General features: G+C 41.3%; 1 protein-coding gene across 3 annotated transcripts in view; it reads left to right on the top strand.

The window, feature by feature from the left end:
• zswim2 (zinc finger, SWIM-type containing 2) overlaps positions 1-12,691 on the top strand; it is a 39,226-nt gene that overhangs the window by 24,943 nt on the left and 1,592 nt on the right. For all 3 annotated transcript variants that reach the window (XM_069934760.1, XM_069934761.1, XM_069934762.1), the window contains 4 exons: positions 7,554-7,805; positions 8,799-8,883; positions 9,240-9,367; positions 10,400-10,559. In XM_069934760.1, the coding sequence (XP_069790861.1) occupies positions 7,554-7,805; positions 8,799-8,883; positions 9,240-9,367; positions 10,400-10,559 (625 nt within the window). The remainder of the gene's footprint in view (positions 1-7,553; positions 7,806-8,798; positions 8,884-9,239; positions 9,368-10,399; positions 10,560-12,691) is intronic.

Below are 12,691 nucleotides of genomic sequence, written 5' to 3' on the forward strand. Positions count from 1 at the left end.
AAAGCCTCTTTACATGCTCTTCCATTTCTGCACTCTGACCTAGTTTCCTGCAGTAATTCTGTCCTATTGAAGCTCGTGCTATCCATGTTAGGAATCTTTTCAAAAATAAAATCCAGAATTATACATTTTCCCTCTTCTATCTTTGTTGTAATCTTAATAAGTATTGGAAGATCAAAATTAATGCAATCATTCTAATCGTCCAGAGCAAGATAAGCCAGATGCTAAAAATCTGAAATAAAACACAAGTTATGGGATATACTCAACAGGTTGGGTGATAAGTAATTAAAGGTTATTAACATTAATCCTCTCCAAAAATCAGTCACATCTAATGCAGTTTCTACAAAGTCATTTCTCTGATGTTAAATGTATTCAGTTTTTAATTCAGTTAGTGGGCTTTTTGAAGCATCCAAGCTTCAAGCCTACTCAGGCAAGGCCCCTCAACATTTCCTCCAGTATATCAATGACGACATCGGGGCTGCCTCATGCACCCATGATGAGCTTGTCAACTTCATCCACTTTGCAGCCAATTTCCAACCTGATCTCAAACTCACCTGGTCCTTCTCTGACAACACTCTCCCTTTCCTGAATCTCTCTGTCTCCATCTTGGAAGACAAGCTTTTCACTGACATATATTATAAACCCTCTAACTCCCACAACTACCCTAGTTACATTTCCTCACACCCTATCCCCTGCAAGGATTCCATCCCCTTCTCTCAATTTCTCTGTCTCCAATGCATCTGTTCCCAAGATGAGGTCTTCCAGTCCAGATCTTCCAAAATGTTTGCCTTCTTCCATAAGTGTGGATTCCCCTCTACCACCATCAACTGAGCCCTCACCCGCATCTCCTCCAATTCCTGCTCATCTGCCCTCACCTCCTGTCCCCAGACCATCATAACTTTGTTTCCTGCAGCTATCTGTTATCTCTTTACAGATTTACTCCTCCAATTCTCACTGACTATTGGGTATCAATAATCTTCTTCTTTGGCTTGGCTTTGCGGACGAAGATTTATGGAGGGGGTAAAAAGTCCACGTCAGCTGCAGGCTCGTTTGTGGCTGACAAGTCCGATGCGGGACAGGCAGACACGATTGCAGTGGTTGCAGGGGAAAATTGGTTGGTTGGGGTTGGGTGTTGGGTTTTTCCTCCTTTGCCTTTTGTCAGTGAGGTGGGCTCTGCGGTCTTCAAAGGAGGTTGCTGCCCGCCAAACTGTGAGGCGCCAAGATGCACGGTTTGAGGCGTTATCAGCCCACTGGCGGTGGTCAATGTGGCAGGCACCAAGAGATTTCTTTAAGCAGTCCTTGTACCTTTTCTTTGGTGCACCTCTGTCACGGTGGCCAGTGGAGAGCTCGCCATATAACACGATCTTGGGAAGGCGATGGTCCTCCATTCTGGAGACGTGACCCATCCAGCGCAGCTGGATCTTCAGCAGCGTGGACTCGATGCTGTCGACCTCTGCCATCTCGAGTACTTCGACGTTAGGGATGTAAGCGCTCCAATGGATGTTGAGGATGGAGCGGAGACAACGCTGGTGGAAGCGTTCTAGGAGCCGTAGGTGGTGCCGGTAGAGGACCCATGATTCGGAGCCGAACAGGAGTGTGGGTATGACAAAGGCTCTGTATACGCTTATCTTTGTGAGGTTTTTCAGTTGGTTGTTTTTCCAGACTCTTGTCCGTGAACTACTCTTTGCAGATGATGCCGCTTTAGTTGCCCATTCAGAGCCAGCTCTTCAGCGCTTGACGTCCTGCTTTGCGGAAACTGCCAAAATGTTTGGCCTGGAAGTCAGCCTGAAGAAAACTGAGGTCCTCCATCAGCCAGCTCCCCACCATGACTACCAGCCCCCCCACATCTCCATTGGGCACACAAAACTCAAAACGGTCAACCAGTTTACCTATCTCGGCTGCACCATTTCATCAGATGCAAGGATCGACAATGAGATAGACAACAGACTCGCCAAGGCAAATAGCGCCTTTGGAAGACTACACAAAAAAGAGTATCAATAATACAACCTCGTTAATGGGGTCATACCTTTCCCATTCCTCAGCTACACACATATAGTCTCAGTAGACGAGCCTTCTAGTCTGTCTGGTCTGAACACAGCTGTGATATTTTCCCTAGCACGCAATGTTACTCCTCCACCTTTCATCCCTCCCCCTCTATCACATCTGAAACCACAGAACATTGAGCTGCCAGTCCTGTTCCTCCTCCAAACAAATTTTACTCCTGACCACAAAGTCATAATACCACATGCCAATCCACTCTCTAAGCTCGTCTGCCTTTCAGACAATACTCCTTGCATTGAAATAGAAGCAGCTGAGAACATTATTTCCCCCACGCACAAACCTTTTGATTTTTGTTTATGTGTTGTCTTTTTCCTCCCCCACTCCCCTGTTGCTCCCCTGCAAATCTAATTTAAAATCCCTGGAGCAGCACTCACAAATCTTCATGCAAGGACATTACTATTCCTCTTGTTCAGTTGCAAACATCCTGGTTCCACCTTCTCTGGAATCTGAAGTCTTCCCTCCTACACCATCTCTTTAGCCATGTTTTAAGTTGCATTATCCTCCTACTTCTAACCGTTCTGCTAACCCTGACAAAACAAACCAGGCCAGTTCACAAGCAGATCAGGAGGTGGAGGCTAAACACAGCAGCACTATGAGACAACTTTGAGACCATGCACTGGAGCTGTTTCAGAGAGGTGGCCACCTACAACAGTCATATAAACATTGAGGAGTACACGAGCTACATCAGCAAATGCATTGAGGATGCCACCAAGATTAAATGATTCACAATTAGGGCTAATCAGAAATCACAGCAGAGGTCCAGGTACCTCTCAGAGCTCATTATGCTGACTTCAGGACAGGGATGGCAATAAAATCAGTCAGGACTGAACTCTTCAGTGCAATCCAGAAGGCAAACCGTGAGTATGCACAAAGTATCCACAGAGAGCTGTGCAACAGCGACAACACAAGGCACATGTGGCAAGGGATCAAGGTTATAACAGATCACGTCAACCTTCAAAGTTAAAGACAATGATGCCTCCCTTCCAGACAGACTCTGTGCACAGTTTAATGAGAACAACAGGACGATGCCGAAGAAAGCTCCATGTCCACCTGATGAGCAGGCACCTGCATAACCATGGCCAAGGTGAGGAGAACTCTGTCCAAGGTGAACACCACAAGGCAGTGGGATCCAACAACACACCTGGTTGGGAACTGAAGAACTGCACAGATCAATTGATGGAGGTCTTCATGTACATCTTCAACACCTCACTGCAGCCGTCCGTTGTTCTTGCGGGTTTCAAGACACCCACTATCATCCTTGGTTCCCAACAACAACAACAGACCTCAATGACTTGCGCTTTGTGGCACTGACCTCCACCATTATGAAATGCTTCAAGCACACTCCCCCCAGAGATGCTGATCCCATTTCAATGCACCTATAGGTGAAATCATTCCACATATGATGCTCTTGCCTTGTCCCTTCATTCCATCCTGATCTATCTGGAGAATTATGCCTCACATGCCAGGCTGCTGTATATCAATCTCAGCTTGGCGTTAAATACAATGAAGGTGGAGAAGCTGTCCTTGTTGGGACTCAACACACCTCTCTGTAACTGGATTCTGGACTTCCCAATGGAAAGACCACTATCCATCTGGGTTGGTAGCAGAACATTGTGCACCATCAGGCTGAGCAATAGTACTCCTCAGGACTGTGCTCAGCCTGCTTCTGATCACACTACTGACCCACAACTGCATCACCAACAATGTCATCAAGTTTGCAGAAGACACAACATAGTTGGTCTCATCAGTAACAACAATGAGTTGCACTAGGAACAACCTGACTCTCAACATGGACAAGATGGAGGAGATGATCATTGACTTCAGAAAAACCAGGACCACCCTCCACCACACATCAGCAGCTCTAGTGGAGAGCACCAAGTTCCTTGGAGTTCCCTTAACTCATGAATTATCGTGGACGCACATCTCCTCACTTGTCAGGAAGACGCAGCAGCGACTGTACTTCCTGAGAAAACTGAAGCAGGCAATGCTTCTGGCCTCGTAGAAACCATCATTCTTTCAACAGAAGGTCTATTGAAAACCTCTTGGCTGGCTGCATCAGAGTATGGTAAAGTTGCTGCAGAGAAATTGTTTGGAAATCAATCCACATGACCATAAGAGTGGGAGAAGGATAACTGGAATCTTTTTCCCCCTTCCCCCAGTTGACATTATTTATGAGGATTGCTGTCAGAAGAAGGCACGCAAAATCATTGAGGACTCCTACCACGCCACACATAGCATCTTTCAGCTGATCCCATCAGAAAAGTGATGCAGGAGTATCTGAGCCAGCACCACCAGGTTGAGAAACAGCTTCTTCCCACAGACAATGAAAATGCTGAAAGGCCAAAGTATCTCTTCACACTATCCATCAAAGACTCTCATATTTACAAAACATTATTTATTTATTTGTATATATGAGTACTTACCCTGCATGTGTATTGTTTGTGTGTTATGTCTGGTTGTGTATCCCCGGTGCAACGGAGGTTCCATTTAAAACTCCATCACGCACAGGTTTCTGTTGTGTGATTCATCTCAGTTAACCCAACTCATCAGGTGCTCCATTACAGAATGACAGGACAGGCCCTCTGCAGTGGTGACACATCAGCCTCATTTGCCATTTCTAACGGGGTGAAGCAGGGCTGTATACTACCTACAGTCTTGGACAATGTTTTTCACTTGCATGTTGCCATGTTTTGTCCAAGGTCTGGAGGAGGGAGTGTACCTCTCTCTTGAACCTTCACCGCTTGAATGCATGGATGAAGTGCCTCTACACAGTCATTCAAGAATCCCATTTTGCTGATAACTGTGTGCTCTTGGTACACAAAGTTAGTGATCTACAGTTAATGCTGAACAAATTCTCAGATACTGCTGCACTCTTTAGCCTGGCCATCAATCTGAACAAGACTGAAATTCTCCATCAGTCTGTGCCAAACACCATAGAACCAAAAATCACTGCTGATGAGACCTAGCTGACAAATGTAAACAGCTTCAAATACTTGTGGAGAATCATCTCAAGTGATGGGTCTTTGGAGAAAGAAATTGAATACATGATCAGCAAGGTCTCCAGGCTTTGGTGAGGCTGCGAACCAGAGTGCTCAATCAACACAAAGCTGAAAGACTACAGAGCTGTGGTCATCCCTTCTCTCCTATATGGATGTGAGACATGGACTCTGTACCGAGATCACATCAAACAAATGGAGAAATTCCACTTGCACACCATCTGTTCCATCCTTCACATCTGTTGGCAAGTCCATGTCTCCAACCTGGAAGTCTTGAATTGTGTGAAGTCCACCAGCATTGTCTCTGATCATTAGAGCCCAGATGCAGTGGGTAAGACACATCATCAGAAATGGACAACCACCGTATGCTTCACTAGCTGCTCTATAGTAAACTGAAGACCGGAAGGAGACCTCAAGGTTGTCCATGCAAGCGCTATAAGGACGCTGCGAAGGAAACTCTATGCTTCTGGCATCCTGCCAGGAGAACGAGAAACTGTTGCTGCTGACAGATCCCATTGGCGAGCCCTGTGCGATGAAGCCTACACCAGTTTTGAAGATGGGCAATGCCAAAAACTGGTGGAAGGTCTTGAACAGCATCACAGAGCAGCAGCCACAGTTGTTACAACAACGGATTTCCAGTGCTCCCATCGCGCTTCCACACTGGGACTAACTACACAACAACGTGTCTTCTTTGAACTGAAGGACGACTAATATAATGTATATATGTACTTTGCACCAAGGACTGTAAAACTTTGTTTTGTCACGTTGTACTTGCACAATCAGTTGACTTGACTCACCTCATTAGCACGTGGCATGGATAGCAATCCTGAGATCATAGCCCTTGAGCCCTTATCCTTCAACTTCACCCACAGCTCCTTGAACTATATGTGGGACCACATCACCCACATCATTGCTCACATTTAGCTGCAATTCCTCCCTCTTGAGAATGCCGAGAACTTGATCTGAGATAGCTGGGAGGCAGTATTCCATATCCAGGATTCTCAATATCTTCCACAGTACCTCTTGTATGTTCCCCTTACTTTTGAATCCCCTATCACTAAAAATAGTCTCTTCTCCTCCCTTTCTTTCTTTCTTAGCCACAGGGCCAGACTCTGTGCCAGGAACCTGAGGACAATGGCTTGTCCCTGGTAAGTCATCCCCCACAACAGTATCAAAAATAAATACACATTATGAAGGGAACTGCACTTTCTGTCTGTTCCCTTTCCCTCTCCTGACTGCACCAGCTACCTTCTTCCTGCCTCATCAGCAGGATGGCTTCCCTGTAACTTCTATCGATCCATCATTCTCCCAAATGATCTGGAGTTTATCCAATTCCAGCTTCACTTCCCTAACACATGTTGTATGGAACTGCACTCATCACAGATGATGACATCAGGGATACCCTGACTACCCATATTCTACAAGAGAATTATGTCCATGCCCTGGCTACTATTCCCACAATCTATGAAATAAAAAAAAGTTAGAAAAACCTGTGCTTCCTTACCCTCTGCTAACTAAAGCCTCTCGAGCTAAAGCCTCAAAATCCCACTCTTACACTGGCCTTCCCACAGTGGTGACTCCATTTAATCCACTTTCGCTCCCCTTCCATTTATTGGCTATTGCTAATTAGTCATGGAGAAATTTAAACAAACACTTCCCTTTTCTGGCGTTTCTTAAATACGCCTTGTTCCAAGTGCTGTTCTCACAGGTCCTGACAAGAAACAACATGAATAGAGTCAAGTAGTCATACAGCATGGAAACAATCCTTTTGGCTCAAGTTTCCCACACTGACCAAAATATCCCACTAATGTTAGTCCCACCTCCCTGCATTTGGCCCACAGCCCTCTAAACCTATCCTCACCATGTATTCTCATTTTTAAATGTAGACATATGAGCCAGTGCCACCTAACTGCTACACTAACCACGTCGCCCCAAATTTCCTCTAATGTTTTCACTTAAACGTGAATGTACCAAATTGAATGCTTTTTTAGCACATGTAACAGTGAAGGTATTAAATTCCAAATATTTTAATTTCTGGAAGCTGTGGCTGTGGAAATAACAATGACTATAATAATCAATATCAACCATATCAAAAATCTAAACAAAAAAGCCCAAATGTTTAAATCCTAGTGGTAACATGGGCATTTCAAGAGTTGCAACTACTAATTTGTGGTTACCCGTACTATTCTTCAGTATCACAGACTAAAATTGTTGCATAAGAATCAAAGCTTGTACTAATGGGATGATTAAACAATGGCATAAGTTTAATTCCTGTGAAATATTGTCAATCAATCTGAAATACGATTTCTTCATAGGTGCTATCTGGCTTGCTGAATATTTCGATTATTTTCTGCTTTAGTTCAGTTTTCCAACAATTGCTGTCCTTTGGTTTTGGTTTTAAATTAGGCGCTGACTTATCTCTAGAGGAGATTTTTTTTAAATTGTATGCATGGAGCTAACATTGATGACAACGTGTTTTTTTTTAAACTTCGAGCCTAGATACACCTGTGGTAACAGTGTCCATATCAAATGCATGAAAATTTGGGTGGAACACCAAATCAAGACTGAGAATGGAACTACTATTAAGTGCCCACTGTGCAGGGAGGAGTTTGCACCTCTGAGTCTCCTTCAGGAAGAATTCAGAAACTCTGCCAAATTTACCATGGCCACAGAAAGAGAAAGACTTGACAGACACCTTGGAATCCCTTGTAATAAATGTGAGATTTGTCCAATTCAGGGCAAATGCTACAGGTGAACAAACTTTTATGAATTAGCATCAATTATAGAATATAGTGCTTTGATTTTCATATATATATATATATCTTAAAATCAGTGTTTTCTTTACAATAGTCCTTAAAATCTACCCCATGGAGATTCACAAGATGCTGCTTGGTATGAAGAAATAAAAATGCAGAAATGTTTAAAAATGAGGCATTTTGTGACATTCTAGAGTATCTTGATGAATAATCTATCAAATAGATATGAAAGTTTCTAGTGATTGATTGGTCTTAAGAAGGCATATTGATTATAAAATAACATGCAGCAGATTTCCCTTTGTGTAGGGGAAATATTTTTTTACTCAGTGGCTTGTGATGTCGTGGAATGAATTAACAGTGCTACTGATTGAAGCAGAAAGCACATCAGTATAAAGGAACAGTTGAAAGATGATTGAAGGAAAGCTGAACAAAGTATATGGAAAGAGATTGAAAACTCAAGATTAGGACCCATGTTTGTGTGAAGGATAAACATTAAAGCAAATTCATTGGACCAAACATTACATTTTTATTTTTTCAATTTCAGTGGTATTACTTTTTTAATTTGTCAAATATTAATGTTAATTGTAAGGCTCTGATATCCAAATGTTGATAAATGTTAAAAGTGACAATGAAAAAAGGAATGAGACTGTGGAGATGTTATTGGACCGAAGACATTAAAAGTTAAAAAGTGAAGTAAAGGGCAGCATTAGTAATTGTGGGGAGGAAATCACTTGAGGAAAGGAGTGAGAAATGGGCACATGAATGGGTGGGGAATAGTCACAAAGCTTTTTGATGTGGATGGAAAATAAAGACGAGTCAGTCAAAGCCAGTTTTCAAATACACAACAAGGAATTTAATTGGATCTTTGGATCTAATGGATCTGAATTACCAAAGCAGAATTGATATTGGATTTGTTTATTGAAATAATTTTAGCCTTTAGTAAGTTGATACTAATGTTGTTTCTGTTTTCCCTCCTTACATTTGAAAGATGTTTGAGCTGTCCTGATTTTCACCTTTGTCAAGAGTGCTTTCCATGTCTGAGCCACCTTCAACATGAGTTCACTTTTCGGGAGGTAATTCCAGTAACTTTTGTTAAAATAATTTAAATACATGTGTTTAGAGCAAAAAGAACAATATATGTGTAAAAGCAGTAGTAATAAAAGCTTAAATGGTGATAACCATTTGTTACCACTTGGACAATAGATTAAGCAATGATAATATTAGGATTTTGTGGTTGGGGACATGGCTTAGGCAGTTTACCTTTTTTGTCATTCATTGAAAGACAACATTATAAATCAGGTCACTTAAAAATAATGCAATATATTTCCATAATATTTTAAAAGGAGTGAGATAATTTCTAATAAATAGCCATGTTCTCCATTAATGTTTTTTTCTAAATACCAAATATTGAGTATTTTCCTCATTTTAGAAGAGAAATCAGTGCTGGAAACCACTAAAGCAGGTGGCAAATGTACCTTTGCCCCTAGCAGTTATCAATGATCTAATGAATAGGGAGATTGTTGCCACTGATCATGATCTACTTCTGCAGTTGGACAGGCAAGTATTTTTTAGCCACTCCTGACATCATTATGTAGTGAATGGATCATATTAGCTCCTGTGGATCTTACAGCATACGTGTAGCACAGCTCCATTTTACTAAAGAAATTCAAGAGTAAGGAGTGATTGGTTCTTTTGAGGTCAAATGATACCAACCATAATCGCTCTCCCTCAGGACCCTACTGCCTGTTCAGATCCCATGTTTCTTCAAACTATAACTCCATCTTCTACCTGATCCTCTTTCAGTCAACCCCCATTATCATTCATTCCAATCATCAATCTCCTCCCAACCTGTCTCCTGCTCTCAAACCTTACCTCCCATCCCAGCATTAATGATCCTATCCAGTCAAGGTCCCCAAACCAGTATCACTATTCCATCTGATGTAAACAATAGCTGGAAGATGAATATTAGATCTTCAACTGGGGTCTGTGTGCTCCAGACTTTTCAGAGCTGCATCCTTGAGCAAATGTTTGTTGGCTTTTTGCACACTGCACATTTAACACACTTTGTTAAATACGTCAAATTTTAATCCACTCGAGGTAAAAATATAGAAACATATAAATTTTACCATGTTTCTTTAAACACACTTCCCAGGTGAAGTGCCAAGACCATTTTGTGCAAACTCGTACCACAGTTTAAAAATGAAGAGGTGACAAGATATGCTAATGGATGGTCATGAAGTTTTGGAAACAGGCCGTTTTGTCTGAAATACGAATTTACATTAATACTACACTATGATCCATTTTATTTTGTTCAACCTCCCCCATATTTCTTCCCCTCCATCTCCAGACTCTACCAGTCACCTCCAAACTAGAGCAATTTACAACAGCCAATTAACCTATCAACCTCCCATATGTTCCGTCCATACCTGATTCAAGAGGATTATGTGTGAAAACCACAAACACCTTTTGAACTTGAATTGTTATTTTCATATATATCTAATCCAATTAATGTAAAAAGAGTTCTTAAAAGGGACAAGACTTGGATGTGGGTTTAAGTGGATATTTATAATATTTTCTCTCTGTTCCAAGAAATAAATCTAGCACTGTGCCTGGACATGTAGTACAGGCTTTGCCCATGTTAATAGTGAAAGAGCGAAGCAAACTGCTTGTGCCTGGTCAACAGTGCAGAGTCTGTCTAAAAGCATTCAAATTAAGGCAAGAAGTTCGATGTTTACCATGTCACCACAAGGTAAGAGTATTTTCTGTCATTGATTATCAATTACTCTGTATCTGCTTCTCTTAAAAACAAGGCTTCCAATAAGTCAAAGGAACCAATTTAAGTAAAGTGAATACCAGTAATCTGCTCTTGACCCTTTCAGCGTAATCTTGGGTCTGTTAATTCACTTGTCATTGGTGTTGACCCACAGAAGTTTGCCTGCCCTGCCACAATGAAGTGCTGGATAGAAGAAAGATCACCAAATTTTCCCCAAATGCTATTTAATAATTGTCCAACAAATCATGCTTTCTCCACCATTCAAAAATGTAGGATACCCAATCAATATGTTTAACTGTGTAAAACTTGCATCCACCCAGTCAACCTTGCTGAAGACTAGAATTTTCACTACAGTCGATGCTTATAAATCAGAGTTCTGGGCAGGTTCTGGAATAGATTCACTTTTTTGTTTTACTTTCGTCTAGTAAATAACTGTGTGAGCAGGTAGTATAAATGCCACTGCATGCTTGTCCTGCTGTTTCAATCCATTCAATTCCAAAAACATCTGGGATAATCAGGAATTCTTCTGTTTAATCTGAATTTGACATCAGCTGATGACCCCTTTGCAAGTAAGTAAAATGCCAGCCACTTAATGCTGGTCTTAAAATTCCTAGACCTGGAGAAGGTGAAAAGAAGATTTTCCTGCTCAGAAAAAAAATTGGTTTGGAAATTAATGCTGAAAAGTTGCTTTCTTATTCAATTTATGTTTTTAAATATCACCATTGGTAAATCTAACATATCTTCCATTTGCACTCCACCAGTATCAAAAAGTGCAGCCTATAAAAGTAGACCCATTGGCTCCTTCCATTATAATCCTGGTAGATATGGCTGAACTCTGATTTTTTGAGAGTAGATAAGAGTTCTAATCAGATTAAAGTAATGCCTCTAATACTCACAGTTTGGCGGGCAGCAACCTCCTTTGAAGAAGACCGCAGAGCCCACCTCACTGACAAAAGGCAAAGGAGGAAAAACCCAACACCCAACCCCAACCAACCAATTTTCCCCTGCAGCCGCTGCAACCGTGTCTGCCTGTCCCGCATCGGACTTGTCAGCCACAAACGAGCCTGCAACTGACGTGGACTTTTTACCCCCTCCATAAATCTTCGTCCGCGAAGCCAAGCCAAAGAATACTGTGCAAATGAGAGGGAATTGACCCCAGACTAGAGCTAACTTCTGGGGGAAAAAAATGTATTCTTAGAAGCATTCTTAGTTTTAAAATATTTTAGCTACATCTGAACTTCATGCATACCTCATAGTACAGGTGCTGACAAAACTTTCAACCTCTTGTAGCATCATGTCGTACTGACTTTTAGAGACATTGCCTGATTAGCCACACAAGTACCCATTAAGCATTTGAATGATCCCAATCTGCAACCTAACTTGAAGCCCACTTGTAAAGTAGGATCTCAGAATTGTGGTCTTACATGGCTCATAAATTATGCACAAGGTAGTATTTCTTAGTAATTTGAAAATTATTACATTGCAGCAGATACAAATAGACGGAATTCGCATATTTCTTTCGCACTTGAATTGATTCATGCATCAATTCATCTTTGGGTATGACTTTTTTTTTCCCTAGGTTACAAACATGGAGAGGAATGACAAGATAAATAAAATTCAGAAAATTCCTTTACTTCAGTGTGAAATTTCCCCTTTGTTCTTTCTCATTTTCAGATCCTCACTTATTTTAGAGTAGACCCACTTTTCCATTATATTTGTGGGCTATATAAGCATATCCTTCAGACAGATATTGTATTATGATGTGAAATATCATTACTATGTTGTAATATCAGCTTTATTAATATCTCTAAAATTAGAGAAAAACAGACAATAGACAGAAATTTAAATTAATTATTGAAGAATCGCATAAATATCCAAATATAGCCTGAGAATCACTCTGAACTCTGTATGATGTATTTTCTGCACTGGGCTTAAAGGAAGCATCACTCCTTAAACTGCTGAAAGGACTGGTCAACCTCCCCCTCCCCCCTTTCACATGATGAGATGGTGAGATAGCAGATTACTAACCACTGTCAACCACTGCTCAGCATTCAATAATTAGTATTTTAATCACATAATAACTGTTGGTCTCTATCTCTAAATTTTAT

The sequence above is a fragment of the Narcine bancroftii genome, chromosome 4 (genome assembly GCF_036971445.1).
Source record: "Narcine bancroftii isolate sNarBan1 chromosome 4, sNarBan1.hap1, whole genome shotgun sequence".
NCBI lineage: Eukaryota > Metazoa > Chordata > Chondrichthyes > Torpediniformes > Narcinidae > Narcine > Narcine bancroftii.